This window comes from Leucoraja erinacea, chromosome 2, assembly GCF_028641065.1.
Source record: "Leucoraja erinacea ecotype New England chromosome 2, Leri_hhj_1, whole genome shotgun sequence".
NCBI lineage: Eukaryota > Metazoa > Chordata > Chondrichthyes > Rajiformes > Rajidae > Leucoraja > Leucoraja erinaceus.
Genome location: NC_073378.1, coordinates 107,979,706 through 108,002,585, shown reverse-complemented (window position 1 = coordinate 108,002,585; position 22,880 = coordinate 107,979,706). Strand labels below are relative to the sequence as shown.

The following is a 22,880-nucleotide window of genomic DNA, read 5'->3' as shown; positions in this document are numbered from 1 at the left end:
ATGGACACTCACCATAGCTGCATTTTTATATATTCACTTTTAAGATCTGGACATCAGTGGAAAAGTCAGCATTATTGCCCATCCTGAATTGTTCTTGACAAGATGGTGGTGATCCACCTACATGAGCTTATACTGTACTTGTTTGTTGAGTGGCCTGGAGGAGGCCACTTCAAATGCCATTTAAAAGTGAACCACACAGGGTAGTCTGGAGTCACATGCAGGCCAGACCAGTGGATCTCGTAGAAAATGTCCTCCTCTGTAGGGCATTAATAAATCAATCTGGTTTTCATAGTCACATTATGAAAGTTTGATAGTATTTTTGAAATTCCAAATGTTTAATTGAATTTTTCGTGCAGTTGGTGGTGTTTGAGCTGGGGTCGCGCAAGATTATTAATGATCAAGATTTCTGGTAATTTAGCTAATGTACCTTTCCAGTATCCGTAGCCATGAATATGGTCAGAGCATTGATACTGGGGATGTCAGCTTGGGAGCGAACATTGATGTTGGCTGATATGGTGTCGATGGATTTGGAGGCTTTTGCAGAGACAGGATTAGCAGCAATTTCCCAATGCTTCTTGTCATGCCTATTGAAAATAGTCCATGACCCCAGCTCGTCAAGGATTACTGTGAGTTTGGTGCCAGGGGACATATGAGTGAGAAGAGGTAACAGAAAAGTAATGGGGGGATGGCAATCCTCTGAGAGCTGGCATAGTCGGAGTGTGCTGAATGGATTCTTTCTGGACCATTGCGAAGTCCCCTCTGTGCCCTCCCTGATGGACATCTACATCCGCTGGTTACAGGGCAAAAAAATCTCAAAGACAGCTCCCATCCTGCGTTTGGACTGTTCGACCTGCTGCCCTCTGGAAGGCGCTATAGGTGCATCAAATCCAGGACAAACAGACTCAGGAATAGTTGCTTTCCGAGAATTATATCTACTATCAATTCAAATTAACACATGCACTGACTACACCGCCCAACACAGACTTCCATCTGTATATATTAGGTATGTTACAAAACGTACCTGAATCGTGGCTGAGCATCTGCCCCTCCCCTTGTGTGTGATTTTGGAGCTGTTTGGAGGGGGCGGGTTTAAAACCCGATTTTTACTAGGCTGTTCCAATCGCAGATGTTCAGCCTAGTAAATCATTAACGGAGAATCGCTGCAAGACCCGGTCCCAAAAGCAATCGTTTTATAGGCCTCGACAGAGTAGGTTTACCTAAATTTAAAAGCTTCGTTCAGTTCGCAAGCTCTATTGCCCCAGGGTTTTTATAAAGCAAACAATTAAAGGTATGTTTTTACATTAAATGGGGCATGTATATTACCCTATAATTATAATTTTCTATAGCGAGTAGCTCATTTTGGGCTTTTTATATCCCGCAGTATTTTTCTCGGCATTTGAGGGCACTAATCAGCGCGCTGTCAACATTCTAAACCAGCGCGTTCACAGGAACCCACTACCAAGCCGATTTAAATGGGCTCAGCAACTGAACACTAAATTCCTTCCATTCCGTCTATACCTAATGTAAATGGGATATAAAAATCATGTTACATTGTGCGATTTGTGAAGCACCTTTGGACACTTAGGCTATTTAAAAATGTTAATCTTTCCAAATTGCTTTTGATTATCTAAGATCACTGCTTTTTTGGGGCCCATTGAAAATCAATCGAACAAGATGCTAATTTCCGAGTATTGGTCATAACTTTTTTTAATACTTGAGATTGAAAGTGCCTTCGGTGTCTCCTAAACTTATTTATGCTTTATCTGATGGGATAAATTGCAGACTTGATTTTTTAAATCTCAAAATTTTGTAACATTGCTATATATATGTATATATGAAGAAGCAGGTTTTGTGCCGAAATTTCCCCCCCTATTTCCTTCGCTCCATTTTTTTTTGTTTGCTGTTTCACCCGCTGAGTATGCACTTCTCGAGCATCTTTTTTGTACACGTATTCGATTGGCATATCATATCATCTGCAGTACAAAGCGTCAAACAATAGCTCCAATTCCTTTTGAGGTTTGCTATGGTCGAGGGGCAACGTTGAAGCAACAATGAGAAAACGCACAGGGCCCGCCCATTCCCTCCGTAGCTGCTGCCCGACCAGCTGAGTTCCTCCAGTACTTTGTGTCTTTTTTTGTTGTTGGGAAACCAGTACCTCCTGCAGTTGCTTGCTACCTCAAGTCCGTCCCCTCTGCAGCCATTCGGCAGTTGGGCCCCGCCCGCCCGCGCGCCCCGTGTCCGGGTGACGTTGGTGGCCGCGGGCGGTTGGAAATATATCCGCCCGCCCGCCCGCCCGCTGTGACAAGCACAGATTATAGAGGCGCTCTGCTATAAGATCTTTGGCCCAGCTCGCCCGCCGCCCCCTCCCCGTGACAAGGGCAACGGTCAGCCCGACGCCCCCTCTCCCCGTGACCGTGACAAGGGCAACCAAAGCCCCGCGACCCCACTCTGATTCCGCGCCGCCCCCTCCCCTCCCCGTGACAAGGGCGACGCGCCGCGCCGGGCAACGCCGCTCCCACTCCAGCCCCAGCGGCCTGAAGTCCCAGCCTGTCGCTCCGCAGCCCCGGTGAGTGGAGCCTGTGTCGACTGGCCGGCCCGAGGCCCTTCTACACAGGACGACGATGCTGGGTCGGCGGCGGTGGCATGTCAGGCCGCTCCTGCTGGTCTGCTGCGGAATGATCGCCGTGGGCTTCGTGATCCTGACCTGGAGCGCACGGGGGGAGGAGGGGTTGGACGGGGAAGGAGTGGGTCGTCAAGTCGGGGGTCGCGCCGCTGCCGCTGCCGCTGCCGCCGCCGCAGGAGACGGCCGTGTGGACACAGACGCCGAGTACGAACAGCTGAAGAGACCCGTTTACGAGAAGCCTCCGCTGGACGTGAACGCGTTGGGAGAGTTGGGCAAAGCCGTGCAACTGAACCTGCAAGGCGAGGAGAAGAAGAAGGAGGAGGAGGCGATCAACAAACATCAGATCAATACATATGTGAGCGACAGGATCTCCCTGCGCCGCCGGCTGCCGGAGAGGTGGAACCCGCTGTGAGTAACGATCGGCCGGGGCTTCATCTACACCGGCTTTCACCTCTTTGCCAACATCCTCACTTCCTCACCCCCATCCCCACTCTCCTAACCCACTTCCCTCACCCCCATCCCCACTCTCCTAACCCATCCTCACCCCCATCCCCACTCCCCTAACCCATCTCCTAACCCATCCTCGCCCCCATCCCCACTCTCCTAACCCATCCCCATCCCTACTCTCCTAACCCATCCCTCACCCCCATCCCCACTCTCCTAACCCACCCCCATCCCCACTCTCCTAACCCATCCCCCCCCATCCCCACTCTCCTAACCCACCCCCATCCCCACTCTCCTAACCCCCCCCATCCCCACTCTCCTAACCCCCCCCCCATCCCCACTCTCCTAACCCATCCTCACCCCCATCCCCACTCTCCTAACCCTCCCCCCCATCCCCACTCTCCTAACCCATCCTCACCCCCACGTCCCAGTCCCTCCCTCCAAGGGGTTTGTAGTGGAGAAGTTGGGGAAATACTTTCCTGACTATTCTCCGTCCAGTCAAAAATCTTCCACTGAAACGTGAAGCTTCTTATTACCTGGTCGTTCAATGTTGTTATTTCGAAGGCGTTCGAATAGCTTTTCAGGACTTTAACTAAATTGTTGACCTTTGCGAAGCATGATTTGGAGTAAAATCTTATGAGGGTGTTATGGACTCAATGTGGCGAAATAGGTTCCTATATTGGGCCATTCTTTGGAAAGTGAACCAAAATGTCACACACGTGACCAGATCACATAAAGTAATACATTAAAACATTCTTGTAAGAGATTAATCTTATTCATTACTATTTTCCTATCTACAGAACTATAATGCATCTGCTAAAATATGAACATTCTAGCTTTTTTAAAATTCACTGAGTTTGTCAGATAAAACTGAGTTATGAAACAAAATGCTTCTGTGTGAGTTCACACACGTGACCACTCACATTTGACCTCTGACCCTAACCAAACCATAACATTTTCACGATGAAATTTGAAAAAAATATGAATCCTATTTACAGTACAAAACAATGTACCTGTAATTCTTTCAGAATTAGAAGAGATGTATTCCACAATTTTTCATATTTTTGGTCACACACGTGACTATGGGCCCATTGCAAATGAATTTGAATATATTTACCACAGATATCAATGCAGGGGTCTTTAACAATTTAACATTTTAAAATGTTAATTTTTAAAACCATTTTGTACCAGATTTGGATAAATATATGGAAGATACATACGCAGATAGGAACGTAAATTGTGAGTGGGAAAGAGGGGTGTGTGTGTTTGTAGGTATGTTACCTAAAATTTGAAGAATTGACCTACAAATAACCTTCCCTGCCCCCTCTCCTCAATTTCCATCTATCTTCTTTGTGCCCACCTAGATGCTTCCTATTTCCTTCCATCTATATTCCTTCCTCTGTATTCACAATTTGTACTTTTCCTTTCCTTATCTTACTTTTTGCCTTTTCATTTATGGCCATTGTCCACCCATCTGCCAATTAAAAATACTCACCAATATTCACCTCTTACTTGTCAGACGTAGTCTCGCCCCCATCCCTCATCTAGATTTCTCCCCATACCCGTTCTCTCCCATTACCATCAATATGAAGGCAGACCCTACCTGAAATATTGCCTATCCATGTTCCCCAGCGATGCTGCCTGACCTGCTGAGTTGCTTACACATTTTTTTTTTGTAAGCCAACATTTGCAGTTCCCAGTGTCTTCATTTTACCCATCATCCATTGATTCAAGTTCGAATACATCAAGTAAATGTTATGGGACTGCACAGAGGAAGGCGTGTTTGTACTTTGCAGTGTGAACAGCTGCAAGGACAATTTATTTTAGCTAACAATTGTCAGTTCCGGCTTAGATGTACGTGGCATTTGTGCACATAATAGCACCTTTCAAGGTCTGCAAAACTGAATGTTGTTGCCTACTAGTAAACATTGTGCATAATTCTGCTCAACAGTAATACCACATATTTAGCATAACAATGTTGTCGCAGATTTGATAATAGAACCAGTTGCAAGATGAAGTTAAACCTGATGGATGATAATATGGAAAGAATAGTTAGTTTCTGAAGACACAAGCAAGAGTTACGATACAATACAATAGAACTTTATTTATCCCAGGAGGGAAATTGATCTGCCAACAGTCATACAAAATACATGAAATTAAAGATGAGTGAAAGGCTTGGGGAGTGGAAAGGCTGGGGGGGGGGGGGGGGGGGGGGGGGGGGGGGGGCAAAGGGGGGGGGGGGGGGGGGGGGGGGGGGCACCCCGTCAAAAAGAGAAGTTTTAAAGTTTGATCACAGAGAAGAAGGATCTCCTTTTTGTCCTGTCCTGCATCTTGGTGGAACCAGCCTACTGCTGAAGGTACTCCTCGGGTTGAGCAGTGTGTCATGGAGGGGGTGAGCTGTATTGTCCAGGGGACAGTTCTTCAGACTAGTTATTCGCTGAAGTTGAATTCTCAGCAACTGAAAGGAAGTTTAGTGAATCGGGCCACTTCTGCATGTGAACCACGTCTGCGTGAGGAACTGAGTTCCAGGTGAGCAGTTTACAAGCCAGGAAAGTGGAATATTAAGTTTGTTAGAGTGAAGGACAAGGACGGTAGGTGTAAAAAAAGCTTGGATGATGAGGGAAATTGAGGCTCTGGTCAAGAGTAACAAGGAGGCATGGGGATCGGCAGCTGTGATCAAAGGTATCCTTGGAGGCATTTTGGTAACAACAAGCTAAAAAAGGAAAGGTAATGCAAGCTAAAAAAGGAAATCAGGAGGGCAAAAAAGGGGACAGGAGATAGTTCTGGCAGAATATATTAAAGATAATCACATGAGATTTTATAAGTACATTAAGGGAAAAAGTGGTAACCAGAGAGAGAAAGGGACCCCTCGGGAATCAAAGCGGTCAACTCTGTGGAGCCACAGGATATGGGTAAGGTCTTCAATGAGCATTTCTCCTATATTTTTACTGGAGCAAGACATGAGAATTGGGCAACGTGGGGCAGTCAATGCAAATGTCTTGAGGGTGGTCAGTATTGCGTTCATGGAGGTGTTGAAGGTCCCAACATGTATGAAGGTAGACAAATCTCCTAGGCCTGCTCAAATATATCCCAGGACACTGTGGGAAGCTAGAGATGAAATTGCAGGTGCCCTGGCTGATTGGAGAGTGGCAAATAGTGTGCCTCTATTTAAGAAGGGCTGCAGGGAAATGTCTGGGAATTACAGGCGGTGAGTCTAATATCTGTGGTCAGAAAGTTACTGAAGCATATTCTATGTGATAAGTTATACATGCATTTAGATGGACAAGGGCTGATTAGGGTTAGTCAGCACAGTTTTGTACATGGAAGATCTTGTCTCATAAATCTGATTGAGTTTTTTGAAGATGTGACCAAAAAGGTCGATGAGGACAGAACTATAGATGTTGTACATATGGATTTCAGCGAGGCATTTGATAAGCCTCCACGTGGTAGGCTGCTCTAGAAGGTTAGATGGGATCCAAGGAGAGATAGTCAAATGGATAGAAAGAAAATTGCCTTCATGGAAGGAAGCAGAGTGCAATAGTGGAAGATACATTTTTGGACTCAGCATGGAAACAGGCTCTGTGGCCCACGTTGACCAACATGCCACATCTACATATCTAAACTAAGCTGTCATCATCAGTAGAGATCTAATTATTTTTAATGTACCCACACTTTGCCGGAAGGGCAATAAGACAAGGGTTGATCCCTTTACATGAATTGTACTAATCAAGATGATTCGTACAAGATATGATTGCATATTGAAATGCATTAACCTTGCTTAAAATAAATAAGTACAATTATAAAAAATGAAAAAAAAAGTAACCTGACCTGGGGATAAGATTGAAGTTTACCAGAATTGATATATGACACTGGAGGGCAGTAGTAGTATTTTTGACACGAGTGTAGTCACTTTAATTGCAGATACATAACTGAGCACAGTCTGTCAAAACTCAGTAATAATTATTCCCTGAATAAACACTCCTATGCAGGTCTGGTTTGTTGGATTTGTTTTTGTGGATGCCTGAATTATTTTAAAAAATCACTTCAACACAACAACTTCCCATGTCTCCTTAACATTTTGCACTGATACCTGATTAAAAATAGTTTTTTTCCCCAAATGGCTGGATTGTTTATAAAGTATGCATCCACAGTTTATCAAGTGTGCATACAAAGAAGTTGTTTATTGGAGGTCGGTAATGTCGGATTGGGGGAATAAATTTAATTTCACAACTTGGAGACTGCTGATATAAAATGCGATAGAACTCGTGGGTGTAACCTTTCAGTGAGTTCTTTGTTTCTTTTGTCCTTGATATTAAATCTTAGATAATTGCTTCATCCTCTTTACAGTAATCCTTATTACAAGATATTTGGCAGTGCAGGTGCTAATGATAATGCTTCAGTTAGAATGCCTGTGTCTTTTCCCCAGGATATGGAAATCAAGGACTAAAGGGCACATGTTTAAGATGAGAGGGGGACAATTTAAAAGGGATCTGAGGTGCAGCAGTTTCTGCACAAAGGGTGATGGGTATGTGGAATGTGTTTCCGGATAAAGTAGTTGTGATAGGTACAACAGCAACATGTAAAATACACTTGGACAGGTACATGGATAGGAAAGGTTTGGAGGGATGTGGGACTTAGAGGCAACTTGACATTGATAGGTTGGGCCGAAGGGCCTGTTTCCATGCTGAAAAGTTGCAATATGTATATGTATACTATGGCTATCTGACTAAAGAATGTTTGCTGATATGAGGATGGCTATATTTCTAAAGGTTTGTATTAATCTACTTAGTCTCTGTTTAAAAACGTCAAATTTATTTTGAGTTCTGTGATTCTATGAAATGTTCAATTCGGTCATCACAAGGATATGACTTTGGTTTCATAGCATCATTTGTGACGGGTACTCTTTTGATTCCTACAGAATTTGCAGATTGCAATAGAAGAATGTGGTTTAATTCAGCTTGGAAGAAAAAAATATCATAAATAGTTAAAAGTCAGGAAAAGGTTTTGAAAACAATTCAAACTTTAAAGGAGAAATTGTCAGTTTGCTGGTAATTAAACCTTTTAGTTTGATAGTGATTGGGTCTGGTGTTTTGGTAGGAAACAGACAAAAATTGGACTGTGTCTAGACATTTCCCTCAGAGATAAAATAGCATTGCTTCTTCAGATTATATCTGAAAATCTAGTAAAAAAACAAGTTTGAAATAAATATTCATTGTCCAAGGGTGAAATACTTTTATTGTTGAATGTAAGGGTGGTTGGAAGAAAGGAATGCAAAAGGTGGTAATATTTATGTAGTATTGGAGCGAGGAGTTGGCATGATTTACAGCTTGTGATGGAAGGATGATCTTGAGCCATGCAAATTTTGGGCTGACGTAGAAGTTGTTAATGGACTGTGCATGATGTTAAAATCTGTGCACAGAATAAACCGTGTTTGCTGGGTTTTGGCAATCTGCAAGATTTTCAGAGATATTGCTTCAAGTAATTTGCAAGACGCATTGATTTATAATTAAGGTGCGATGACATGAAAATGACAGTAACATATGGTGAATAAATAATTGTTTCCCATTACATTATACTTAGTGATTTGTTGGTTGAATCCCACAACTCCATTGTTCCATGAAAACTAAATAATCAGGTTGGGTTTTGTTTCTACATGTATTCCATACACATTTTGATTATACTTTTCCTACCTTAGTCTTGTAACTCATATCAAGTTTCCTCCCTATTTTCTCTGATTATAAGCCATGGAAGCACAATCTAAAAATAAGAACAAAAACATTTCTTTATCGGGCAAATAACAGTAGGAGTTTGTCCCAATCAGTACCCCATATCCCCTGACTCCGCTATCTTTAAGAGCTCTATCTAGCTCTCTCTTGAAAGTATCCAAAGAACCGGCCTCCACTGCTCTCTGAGGCAGAGAATTCCACAGACTTGCAACTCTCTGTGAGAAAAATTGTTTGCTCGTCTCCGTTCTAAATGACTTTCCCCTTATTCTTAAACTGTGGCCCTTGGTTCTGAACATCGGGAACATGTTTCCTTTAGTGTGTCTAAACCCTTAATAATCTTATATGTTTCAATAAGATATCCTCTCATCCTTCTAAACTCCAGAGTATACAAGCCCAACCGCTCCATTCTCTCAGCATATGACAGTCCTTCCATCCTGGGAATTAACCTTGTAAACCTACGCTGCACTCCCACAATAGCAAGAATGTCCTTCCTCAAATTAGGGGATCAAAACTGCACACAATACTCCAGGCGTGGTCTCACTCATTGATGTATATTGTAAATAGCTGCGGTCCTAGCACTGAGTGCCAGCACCAGTGACGTTTCGGGTCGAGACCCTTCTGTGCAGTCATTTGGGAATTCCAGTGCAAAACTACTTGGAAGCATCCTGATCCAATTAGCAAGAGTACTTGCTTACTTGTCCACCTGGTCCATTTGACTTGCAGCAGAGCAAGTTTTTTCCAGTAGCACCACAATTTGTTCTGTCCGTTGATTCTTTTGTCTCTTGCCTACAGTAAAAGGAAATTTACTGTGGTCTGTCAACCTGTCAGCATCTGGCTGATGTGGTAGGTAACCAGAGCATGTGCACCATCTCAATGGCCACGAGGAAAATATTCAAACTATTAGACGCAGTACCCAAGGCAGGACAAATCAAAATAGGACGTACATGGTAAATGGTAGGGAATTGAAGAATGTAGGTGAACAGAGGGATCTGGGAATAACTGTGCACAGTTCCCTGAAAGTGGAATCTCATGTAGATAGGGTGGTAAAGAAAGCTTTTGGTGTGCTGGCCTTTATAAATCAGAGCATTGGGTATAGAAGTTGGGATGTAATGTTAAAATTGTACAAGGCATTGGTGAGGCCAATTCTGTATTCAAGTATGGTGTACAATTTTAGTCGCCCAATTATAGGAAGGATGTCAACAAAATAGAGAGAGTACAGAGGAGATTTACGAGAACGTTGCCTGGGTTTCCGTAAAGAAGTGACAGAGAAAGGTTGAACAAATTAGGGCTTTATTCTTTGGAGCGCAGAAGGTTAAGGGGGGACTTGATAGAGGTTTTTAAAATGATGAGAGGGATAGACAGAGTTGACGTGGAAAAGCTTTTCCCACTGAGAGCAGGGAAGATTCAAACAAGGGGACATGACTTGAGAATTAAGGGACTGAAGTTTAGGGGTAACATGAGGGAGAACTTCTTTACTCAGAGAGTGGTAGCTGTGTGGAATGAGCTTCCAGTGAAGGTGGTGGAGGCAGGTTCGTCTTTATCATTTAAAAATAAATTGGATAGTTATATGGATGAGAAGGGAATGGAGGGTTATGGTCTGAGCGCAGGTATATGGGACTAGGGGAGATTATGTGCTCGGCACGGACTAGAAGGGTCGAGATGGCCTGTTTCCGTGCTGTAATTGTTATATGGTTATTTGAATTTGAGAGGATTGATAGGGATTAGTGTTATTTAGTTTGGAATTAAACACTATTGGAGGCTGATGTAATTTTAGTTTTCTTTAGTTATTTAAACATGTTTGTGGACCAGAGCATGGAAGTGTAAAATTGGTACCTTTAACAGAACTAGAAATGACCAGAAATTGTGTCCCCATAACTCAAAGATAATGATGTAATTGTTGTTTAATGTGTGGTTTGCAGTAATTCAGATTACAATAGTATAGTTTCACACAGTTCAAAATTAATAAGGTCAAAGTTCACTCTTGACAGAATTTATGTTTTCATTTGAGATGTTGACTTAAATCTTGTATAGGGTTTTATTTTATCAAATTTGAATAATTTACTTTAGACAGAACAAGGTTGAAGCTCGAACCACCTTGGTCTCTGTAACTCAGTTATGAACTACATTAATTTGTTGGCAAAAAATTATTTCTAGCTAAAGATGCGATAATTAAATTATTAGTGTTGTATCTGAGATCTGGAGTAATAAACTATTGCACAAGATTATACCAACATAGTAATTTGCAGATCTGAGTTTATTAAAAAAATATATACTGTTTGCACAAGTTGACCATAGAGTTTTCAGATTGTTTGGGCAAAAGTCATCTAGTTTAGGTTTCCCTTGGAGAAGGAATGCTCCATTTACAACAATTTAGCTTAACTGATTGCAGTTCCAAAGCAATACAGATGATTTTTAACTGTTCGCTGGTGCCATATTCTTGGAGCAATGAGAGTTGTCTATTCATTCAAAGCTGGCAAGGGTGTCATTTTTTTGAGGGGGAGTGAGCAGGGTGGGAGCAGAATAACCTGTACGAGATTACTTAATGAAGAAGAGCTATTGATTTCAGATTATCAGTAATCTTTTGAAAGGGAAATTTTGCCCTCATGTTATTATGAATCCTGAAACCTTATTACTGCACTTGACCAATAAATTAAAAACTTGAGAGAAGGTGTTTGTGAACTTGTGTGGTTTCTGGGAAAGAACTTCATTCACTGAAGTCATTGACTCTTTTGAAGGAAAAATAGGGAATCGTTTTGCTTTCCCTGAAGAATACACCAAACCAAACTAGATTTGTATTGTGCTTGATCTTAAAATAATCTGTATGCGCTGAACATAGTCACACTAGGTAAATGTATGATCTTGTGCTCTTGTGAATTCCTTGAGATAATTTATTTTGACATTTGTTGAGTTTATTTTTCAATTATTGTTTCCTTAAGTCACATTTTTAAAATAACTTTTGAATCGATTAAAAAAAAATATTGTTGAACGATTTATCCCTTGGAAATTAAAATTGGCAATAGTTAGCTTTTTTGAGTTTTTCCCCATAATATTGACATATTAAGTAAGAAAAATAATTTACACTAGTGAGTGTATCAAGCTTCAACAATGTTTCGCATGTCTATTGCAAATGATTGCACTTAACGTTTGTTATATTGCATCTTCAGATGTAAAGAGAAGAAATATGACTATCGAAACCTTCCAACCACCTCTGTGGTGATAGCATTTTATAACGAGGCCTGGTCAACGCTCCTGCGGACACTTCACAGTGTTCTTGACACTTCACCTGATATCCTATTGAAGGAGATTATCATAGTGGATGATTACAGTGAGCGAGGTAGATATAGCTTTCATCAATTACATTGTCTGGATGGTATGTTAAAGTATGTACATGTGGGACATGTTTGGTTTCAGCTTTTCAAGCAGTTTAAAAAATAAACTGCTTACTTGCCCAGTTGAAGATGAATGATGACATATGCACTTTTGCTTTCTGAATTGAGTCCATAAATATTCAACTACGTGATTGATATTGCTAAAAGTGATATCCTTCTGTTGGTGTTTTCATCCAGGTGCAGAACATGCCAATAAAGTTCTCCATCTTCCTTAGATTTTATTTCCTATAAGAAGAAATTATGTTGTAGAGATGTGTGTAGCTCCACCTCTTCTCTGCAAGTCTGCTTGCAGTCAGTTTTTCTTGTAGCCCCGTTTTCTCAGTAAATTCCGGCTTTTTTTCAAAACTGACTGTATTTGAACCCTATTTGTTGTTACATTGCATGACGTATCTCCCTTATTCCGCCACGATAAATCTGGCGCTTTTATTTGCAATTGGTTGATTTAAAATGACACTTTTGACATTTTAAAACTCAGCTCTCATTTTCCATTGCTTTTGGATTTATTGTACTTGAAAACAGAATGTAGTACCAAAGCCTTCAACCTCTAGTGTATAACTACTCAGTTTACAATGTTCTCTGTCAGTTCTCAATAGCCTTGAATGCTCTCATCTTTTCAAGAGATCTTTAAATATCCTGAGTGATACAGTCACCACAACGATCCAAGGGAGACAATTAGAGAGGTCCAGTTTACATCTCAGTTTTGAATAACTTCCCCATATCCTGCAACTATATATCTTCAGTCTGAAGAATGGTCCTGTCCAAAATGCTGTCTACCTATTCCATCTTCAGTTGCTGCCTGAGCTGCTGAATTTCTCCAGTATTGTGCTTTGTATTTAGCTCAAGCTTCCAGCATTGCAACATTGCTTGTCTCTATACGTTTGTATGATATGTAGACGCAAAATGCTGGAGTAACTCAGCGGGACAGGCAGAACCGTAGAGGCTTGGGACAAAGACCCTTCATTTATTCCGTTCCCTCCGTAGTCCACAATTTGACATTAGTAATTGAAAAAATCACATGTGCACATTGTCACATTTCATTAAAGGGTGATTTTTAAAATTTTGCTTTCACCATGTAGAAATTACAGCTGTATTTATATATAGTCCTACCATTTAAAGCCAATGACCACTGTCAGCAGAAGTCTTCATGAACAGAAATACAGAGGCTACAATGCAAGATACAAACCACTGGTTAGCTTCATAAATAGGATGGCCAGGTTACAGTTTGCCAAGAAGTACTTAAAAGAGCAACCACAGTTCTGGAAAAAGGTCTTGTGGACAGATGAGACGAAGATTAACTTATATAAGAGTGATGGCAAGAGCAAAGTATGGCGGAGAGAAGGAACTGCCCAAGAGCCAAAGCATACCACCTCATCTGTTAAACACAGGTGTTATGGCCTGGGCATGTATGGCTGCTGAAGGAACTGGCTCACTTATCTACATTGATGATACAACTGCTAATGGCAGTAGCATAATAAATTCTGAAGTGTATAGGCGTATCCTATTTGCTCAAGTTCAAACAAATGCTTCAAAACGCATTGGCCGGCAGTTCATTCTACAGCAAGACAATGATCCCAAACATACTGCTAAAGCAACAAAGGAGTTTCTCAAAGCTCAAAAATGGTAAATTCTCGAGTGACCAAGCCTTTTATATGCTGAAAAGAAAACTGAAGGGGACTAGTCCCAAAAACAAGTATAAGCTAAAGATGGCTGCAATACATTCCTAGCAGAGCATCACCAGAGAAGACACCCAGCAACTGGTGATGTCCATGCAGTCATTGCATGCAAAGAATATGCAACAAAATACTAAACACGACTACTTTCATTTACATGACATTGCTGTGTTCCAAACATTATGGTGCCCTGAAATGGGGGGACTATATATAAACACTGCTGTAATTTCTACATGGTGAATCCCAAATGTATAAAAATTGCCTTTATTAAAATCTGGCAATGTGCACTTTAATCACGTGTGATTTTTTTTTTCTAAGACACATCTCAAATTGTGGAGGACAGAGGCAAATAAATAAATGATGGGTCTTTGTCCCAAACATTATGGAGGGCACTGTATTCTTAATAATATTTTCCTCATTCAAAACTACAGCTCCCGTACGTAATGACCAATGTTTCATTTACCTTCCCAACTTGTTTACTGGTGGCAATTGCAAATTGTGCATAAGAACACCTTCATCTCTGGACTCTTATTCCTCCTTTTAGGTAATCGCCTGCTTTATGTTCCTCTTACTGAAGTCCACACCTCACACTTTCCCACATGAAACATCATTTGACAAGTTTTTTCCCACTCATTCAACACTTCTTTATCCAGTTGTAGAGTCCCTATATCCTCCTCGCACCATGTTTTACCACCAATAGGAAACTAATAGTTTCCATGGAACTAACTAAAGCACACGTTTGGATCCCAAAGGGCATTATACTTTTGTGCCAAAGACTAGACTATAAGCTAGTATTCATCTTTACTGTTCTTGAAGGTAATTTTTCATTGTTGGTATTTTTCATTCTGTGCCAAACTGAATTGAATTGTAATGGCTGTGACCACAAAACCTTCACATACATCTATTGAAACTGAAATCACAGACTTCTGCACATTTTAGAGAGTACTTCAATGGGATTATTAGGAGCAAGGATTTAGGAACTATTGGGGATTCCAAGGTATAATATTTTGCTATGTATGGAATCGAACATCAGCAGAATTTTTACCTTCCTGCACAAATTGTGAGAAAAATATGAATGTAAATTTGTTTGCCACAAATTGGCGTAATTGTACAATGAAAAAGAAAGAATTAATGGAAGAGTTTTTCAAAAAGAATTGTGTATGATTGTGTGAAGCTTGTCATGATCCTTGATTACTTAAATCCTCTTCATAGGTTTTAGGATTATGCAAAATATTAAACAAAAACATGCTAACGAGTTTAATACTTTTTCTTTTTGCAGAGCACCTAAAGAAGCCTTTGGAGGATTATGTAGCTGATCTTCGCAAAGTCCGATTGATACGTGCTCGAAAGAGAGAAGGCTTGGTTCGTGCACGATTGCTGGGCGCATCAATAGCTACTGGTGATGTCTTGACTTTCTTAGATTGCCACTGTGAGTGCCACATAGGTTGGCTGGAACCATTACTTGAGAGGTAAATTGATGTCTCATGATTGGATATCGCTATGCAAAAGTACTGTCATACTTTTGGATTGATAATGATTTAGAATTGCAAAGCATATACATCAATAAAATTGGCTTTTTGGCAGGATCATCCTAAGACGGCACTCAAGGCACTTCTTGTTTTTTTTGTTTAAAACAATAACCATATAATTTTGCAAAAATAATCCAGATAATGGGAGCAAGAGATGGCCATTCAGCTACTTGTGCCAGCTCCACTCTTCAGTAATGTCACTTCTACCGTATAAATGCAGTGCATATCCTTTAATTCGTCCAAAAACCTATCAATGTACTTGTAACTGGAGATTCCAAATCCCTCTCATGCGGAAAATCTCAAGGATTTACTGTTCTCTGGGTGAACTGATTTCAATCTGTCCTGAATGGCCAAGTCCCTATTGTGTTGTTGAAACCTTTGATTTGATACACCCAGCCAAGGGAAACAATATTCTCGCATCAATGGCATCAATCTCCAAGAATTTTGTATATTTCAATGAGACTACTTCTCATCTCACCAGTGCGCTATCTATTTGCATTAATTGCTCTTCTTGGAAATTAACTTTCAGTATTTACTGTCCAAGATACGCAGCCCCTTTTCCACACTAACACTTTTCAATATCTTGACAATTTAAAGGAAAAATCCATCATTTTGCATTTACTTTCTCCATGGAATATTTAATCTGGCCTGTTTCTATCCATTAATTTAGTGTGACTGCGTCTCCCTGTAGCCCCTGTATTTCCCTCACAACCCATACTCTCTCCCAGTCTTGCATTGTCCAAACTGATCTAAATTATTGTTATAGCTTGTGATCCCTGTGATACTTATGAAATCTCAGCCTCCCAAGCCAAAAAAATCCCCTTCTCCGTTTTTGTCTTTTAAAAATCCTCAGTCTTGCATGAGAATGGGATGGATCAGACTAGGGTGGCACTCAAGCCGCCTCAAGTTTTTCATTTAAAACCATAACCATATTCCTTTTTCTTGTGTTCCCTCTGCCGTTTTGGACTTTGAGGACCAATTTTTGGTTAAAGTGAAGTCGTCGAGAAGCCAGGTGCAAATGGAGGCTGCAAAGTCCAGAAGTTTAGGAATTATCTTATTTAGTATTATGGTGTTGAAGGTTGAGTTGTAGTTGATGATCAGTATCATGAGATAGATGTTCTTATTGTCGAGGTGATCCAGGCTGAATGTAGTGCAAGAGAGATGGGTTCTGCTATAAACCCATTTATCCTGGATGCGCACTGCTGAGGTTCTAGATTATCTGGAAGACTGGTGCCATTACTAGTCTTTCAAAGCATTTCATTATGCTCATTGTTAGACAGTAGTCATTGAGGCAGTCACTTTATTTTTCTTGGGGCACTGGAATGATGGAGGCTTCCACTAAACAGATGGAGAAGACGACTGTTGAAGTGAGAGATTGAAGATATTATTGAAGATTGGCACACAATTTTGGATTCTTTGCATTCCAGGAATTCTTATTTCACTTTCCGAGAGAGTTCTTTAGTGAGAACAGATCTGACCTGCCCTTGAGATGAAAGGGAGGAGATGGAGGGTAGGGGGGTTCCTAGGTGGAGCTTTGTTTGGCTTTTCAAAATGGGGATAAAAGATAATGAGCTCATCTGCTAGATTTGATGGATATCAACCCCGAACTAGGCTTGCAGCTGATGATAATATTCAGGCCAAGCACCAGTTGAATAGCATCTGCTTTCTTAAACTGAGCCTCCAGCTTGTTTTGGAAGTCTCTCTTGGTATTCCTGATTGCTTGTGGGGAAAACACTGGATGCCTTGTCTAGTGTGGTAGCATCCTTTAAAGCTTAAATCTGGACTTCAGCAGATAGTGAGGCTTCTTATTCATCCAAGTTTTCTGGTTAGGATAGACTTTAGTTGTCTTTGTCAATGCAGTCGTCAACACATTCTTCGCAAATTGCTAGCCATCTGTCCTCAGCAAATTTGGCACCTGTGCACTCTGTCCCTTCATCCAAGTATTAATGAAAGTTATAAATAGTTGAGGCCACAATACTGATCCATGTGACACGAGTTACTAGTTGCCAATCCAAAAATGATCTATTTATTGGACTGCTTATTAGTAACCAATCCCTAAACTTTGCTGATAGGTGCATGCGTATACTTGTCTCGGTATATTTGTCCTGTAACTATTTGTGTGGTTTTAACAAATGCCTTCTGGAAAACCAAATTTACAACTACCTGTTCTCCGTTATCCATATTTGCTTGTAAGATCAAATTTCAAGCAAATTAGCTAAACGCAATCTCCCCTTGCATAAATAGCACATTGAATTTACCTGATTCTGAGATTTTTTAATGTCCTGATATCATCTCCTTTATGGATTTGTTTTGTTTTGGCTGAACTAACTGGCCCATAGTTTTCTGCATTTTGTTTTTCTTCTGTCTTGAATTATGGTATTATGTTTCTGCAGAACAAAATTGATTACAGATTTGTTGGGTATTGATTTACACACATTCTACTCCTCCACATCCTCTGTATCTGTAATGAACAGTATACAGGAACATGTATCATAAATTCTATTACTTTAAAATGGCCCAAAGACAACAAAAAACAATGTCAATTATTTCAGATAAGCAAGGACAACCTGTTCATTGCATTGTTCTTAACATTGAGAGCCATCTAATTTTGCCTTCGTTGAACTAATGTTTCACAAAAGTTTTATTGTATCCCAAAAAATTGCATCTTCATTACCTGACACTATTTGAGTTGGCACCAGACAATGCCATTTTTTAAATACATTGATTTATATAGGTAGTGGTCATGGAATAGTTGTTGGGAAGGTTCATTCTTAACATTAATTTCAGATAGTGATTGGGTGAATATGTTTTTTTTTTTTTTTTGCCCAGCTGCAAAGCTTTCTTTCTCTTGAAGGACCATACAGTAAACCCTTGTTTTAACAGACCGCTTTATTACAAATTTTGGTTTTAGCAGACAGACCTGCCGGCCAACCCCCTGCTCATACCCGCCTACCCAGCCTTGCCTTAGATCCCCAGCTTGCAAGGTGCACCAGTAAACTCCTCTTCACCCACTGCACGGTCTGGTTGTTGTGGCTCGCATTGTAGTCCCTGGGGGCAGGGCTTTTTTTAGGCCTTTGCCACCGTCAGGATGCACTCGTTACTGTGGGGTTCCCTCCTCCTTTAGGGGTAGTTGGTGAGAGGGGCTACAATGTGAGCCGCAACAATAGCTGTTTCAATCGGACCGTGCAACAGCTGGTGAAGATGAGTTTGCTGGTGGAGACCTGTGGAATCGGCTCCTTGTGTTAAGGTAAAAGGACACAAGTGCTGGAGTATTCAAAACTCGGTCAGTCTGAAAAAATGTTCCGGTCACCTATTCATGTTCTCCAGAGATGCTGCCTGACCTGTAGATTTCCTCCAGTCCCCAGACCTTCTGTGTATTAACTATCATCTGCAGTTCTTTGGGTCAACTACAGACAATAATGCCGTTGTCGGATATAGTGGACAGTTGGCAATAACGAACACTATCTCCCCCCCCCCCCCCGTCCCCCCTCCCATGGTCTGTTATAACAAATGTGTATTATATATCAAATCTGACGTGGTTCTAATTGTTACATAAGAAATTGTAGCAGAAGTAGATCACTAGCCTGCAGCTATTTGATCAAATTCATGGCTGATTTTCCACATCATTGTAATGTTATTTGGCACTATTGTAACATAAAAAATGCTTGCAACGTTTGAATTATTTTCAAACCAATTTTAGGACACGTAGTTTGTTTTTTCTTTCCTGTCAGAATTAAAGAAGATGAGTCTGCTGTGGTCTGTCCTGTGATTGATGTCATTGCATGGAATACCTTTGAATATCTGGGAAATTCTGGAGAGCCTCAGATTGGAGGGTTTGATTGGAGACTAGTTTTCACCTGGCACACGATTCCTGATCATGAACGAAAACGAAGGCGATCCTCAATTGATGTTATTAGGTGAGTTATTGATTACTGATCAACAAAGTTAAATGTCTGATTAATTCAGTACTTACTTACTGTACAAATCTATATGTAACATTGTGCTCAAACAAATGAATGAGGATTTATTTTGTTCGATTTTTTCTAAAAAAAAAAGGTAGTTTTTGTGAAATTCTAAGAAATCTAAAGTTGCCATCCTGATGAGAGCCGGTAAGTTCCAAATGCAAACACATGTACTTCAACACTAATTGTGCTGGGTTGCAAAGATTACAATAGCACTGGAAGTTTTGCTTTATAGATCCAAAGGGTAAGGCTTTATTAAACCTGCGCCATCCTTAAATAAAAATCTTTATGTACATGACTGAGCTTTTGTAGACTCAAAGCCATTCCAGACTAATTTGGAGAGTTTCATTGACAAACTAAATTTCTGCTGATGGGTGAATAACTTGATGAATGCAATTGTAAAAAAAAAAGTGTTCTTGGCACATTTGTTGATCCTAGCTCAAGCACAATGAAGGTTTATAGTGGGAGTTCATCCATTATGTTCTAAAGGATTAATAACTTGATTCTAACATGGCAAATAGATATGAAATGATTTTAAGCAGATCCTTTTCTGTGATGACGTGCAAAGACTCACCATTCTATGTTTCTATTCTGGTACCATTGTACATTTATGAAAATTCTCAAAATGTACATATCTGGAGGCTTTCTCCCCACCACCACAACCACAATCTTCTCCAGAGATGTTGCTCGGCCCACTGAGTTACTATAGCACTTTGTGTAATTTTTCTGAAAATTCTCATCTTGCCACAAGGAGATATGCATTTTTCTTATTTTTTTTACTTTACAGTTCAATGTTGTGGTGGCACTGAATCGATGATGCAGGGTCTAACTAGCCCAGCATAATGCCGTCAGCTCCTTCCACCACCACTCCATGCAGCTGCTGCAGCTTCTCGCACTTTGCTCACTCACCTGGCTGCCGTGGGACTTTTAGTGACCGCTTTCACCAACACCACAACCCATGACCGCCACAACCTGGCTCTCCATTACCCCCACTACAGCCCCCCTGCTTCCTGAGCTGAGGTCACCAAGATTCCCATTGCCCAAATTTGTCGATGGACGTAATGGTACTTTCTGAGTGCATGGAATGTCAGCCTGCAGACCATTCACAGCCACTGTTTTAGTTTCTTGCTGCTACCAGGAGTACAGGAGGTCCTTCACCTCCAGGTTCAAGAACAGCTTCTTCCCATTAACCATCAGTTCTTCATTCACACTACAATCCTAACCACAATCCTACCTCACCACTGAACAACAGACTTTGCACTACTCTGGTTGCTCTACATACTTTGCTTTTTTTGCACCATGGTATGGTTTGGTTTTACTAGGAATAACTGATAATTGGTTGTATATTTATTGTTGTGTCTAGTGTGCTTGTAAAGTTGCAGCAAGAACATGCTTCATTATTCCAATCCAGTGCATGTGACAAATAAACACACTGAAACATTGTAAGTACTTAAAACAGAAGACACAAGGAACTGCAGATGCTGGCTTGCGAAAAAAGGCACAGTGTTAGACTAACTCCGCGGGTCAGGCAGCATCTCTGCAGAGCATGGATAGGTGATATTTCGAGTCTGGACCCTTTTTCAGACTGATGTAGTAGAAGGGAGAAAGCTGGGAGAGGCGAGGATGGGACAAATTTTGCAAGTGATACAAAGTACTGGAGTAACTCAGCGGGTCAGGCATTGGCCTTGGAGAACATGGATAGATGACGTTTCTGGTCGGGATCCTGGCAACTGATAGCTGGATGCTGTGGGGTGGGTTGGACAAAGGCCAGAGATGAAAAGATTAAAAAGTGTAAAATAAACTAAGGATAGAAGAGGCCTGAAATATGGAACCAGAGGAAGGAATGCAGATGGATGGGGATGAGATTTGGGGCAGGGGAAAGGGAAAAATGGGACACAGAGGAATTGGGGGGGGGGGGGGGAAAGAGGGTGGAGGGGCTTTACATTTCACACCTCTTCTATCCATATCTCACCTTACACTTTTTGCCTTTTCATCTCTGACCTTTGTCCAACCGTCTGCCAATCCAAAAACCCCTCACCTACAGTGCCCTTCATAATGTTTGGGACAAAGACCCATCATTTATTTATTTGCCTCTGTACTCCACAATTTGAGATTTTATTGGAGGCCATTTTTTATACATTTTGGTTTCATCATGTTGAAATTACAGCTGTGTTTATACATTTCCCCCCCATTTCAGGGCACCATAATGTTTGGGACACGTGGCTTCACAGGTGTTTATAATTGCTCAGGTGTGTTTAATTGCCTCCTTAATGCAAGTGTAAGGGACCTCTCAGCACCTAGTCTTTCCTCCAGTCTTTCCATCACCTTTGGAAACGTTTATTACTGTTTATCAATATGAGGACCAATGTTGTGCCAATGAAAGGCAAAAACGCCCTTATGAGACTGAGAAACAAGAATAAAATTGTTAAGACACATCAGCCAAACCTTAGGCTTGCCAAAATCAACTGTTTGGAACATCATTAAGAAGAAAGAGTACACTGGGGAGTTTACTAATCGCAAAGGGACTGCTAGTCCAAGGAAAACCTCCACAGCTGATGATAGAAGAATTCTCTCAATAAATAAAAATCCCCAAACACCTGTCTGACAAATGAGAAACTTTCTTCAGGAGTCAGGTGTGGATTTGTCCATTACCACTGTCCACAGAAGACTGCATGAATAAAAAATACAGAGGCTACACTGCAAGATTCAAACCACTGGTTAGCCGTAAAAATAGGATTGCCGGGTTACAATTTGCCAAGAAGTACTTAAAAGAGCAACCACAGTTGTGGAAAAAGGTCTTATGGACAGATGAGACGAATATTAACTTATATCAGAGTGATGGCAAGAGCAAAGTATGGAGGGGAGAAGGAACTGCCCAAGAGCCAAAGCTTACCACCTCATCTGAGAAACAAGGTGGTGAGGCTGTTATGGCCTGGGCACATCTTCATTGATGATACAACTGCTGATGGTTGTCGCATAATGAATTCTGAAGTGTATAGACACATCCTATCTGCTCAAGTTCAAACAAATGCCTCAAAACTTATTGGCCGGCGGTTCATTCTACAGCAAGGCATTGATCCCAAACATACTGCTAAAGCAACAAACGAGTTTTTCAAAGCTAAACAATGGTCAATTCTTGCGTGGCCAAGTCAATGAACCCAATTGAGCATGCTTTTTATATGCTGAAGAGAAAACTGAAAGGGACTAGTCCCCAAAACAAGCATAAGCTAAAGACGGCAGCAATACAGGCATGGCAGAGCATCATCAGTGAAGACACCCAGCAACTGGTGATGTCCATGAATTGCAGACTTCAAGCAGTCATTGCATGCAAAGGATATTCAACAAAATACTAAACATGACTACTTTCATTCACATGACATTGCTGTGTCCCAAACATTATGGAGGGCATTGTATATCTGCCTATCACTTGCCAGGATTTGTCCTGTTCCTACCTCTCTCTACCAGCCTTCTCCCCTCAACTACAATCAACCTGAAAAAGGGTCCTGATCCAAAATGTCACCTATCCATGTTCTGCAC

General features: G+C 41.1%; 1 protein-coding gene across 1 annotated transcript in view; it reads left to right on the top strand.

Moving 5' to 3' along the window:
* Positions 1-2,267: 2,267 nt before the first annotated feature.
* Positions 2,268-22,880, top strand: part of galnt12 (UDP-N-acetyl-alpha-D-galactosamine:polypeptide N-acetylgalactosaminyltransferase 12) — a 41,057-nt gene continuing 20,444 nt past the window's right edge. Inside the window, exons 1-4 of the mRNA XM_055662816.1 lie at positions 2,268-3,031; positions 11,958-12,127; positions 15,132-15,321; positions 19,113-19,298. Coding sequence (XP_055518791.1) covers positions 2,622-3,031; positions 11,958-12,127; positions 15,132-15,321; positions 19,113-19,298 — 956 coding nt within the window. The 5' untranslated portion in view covers positions 2,268-2,621. The remainder of the gene's footprint in view (positions 3,032-11,957; positions 12,128-15,131; positions 15,322-19,112; positions 19,299-22,880) is intronic.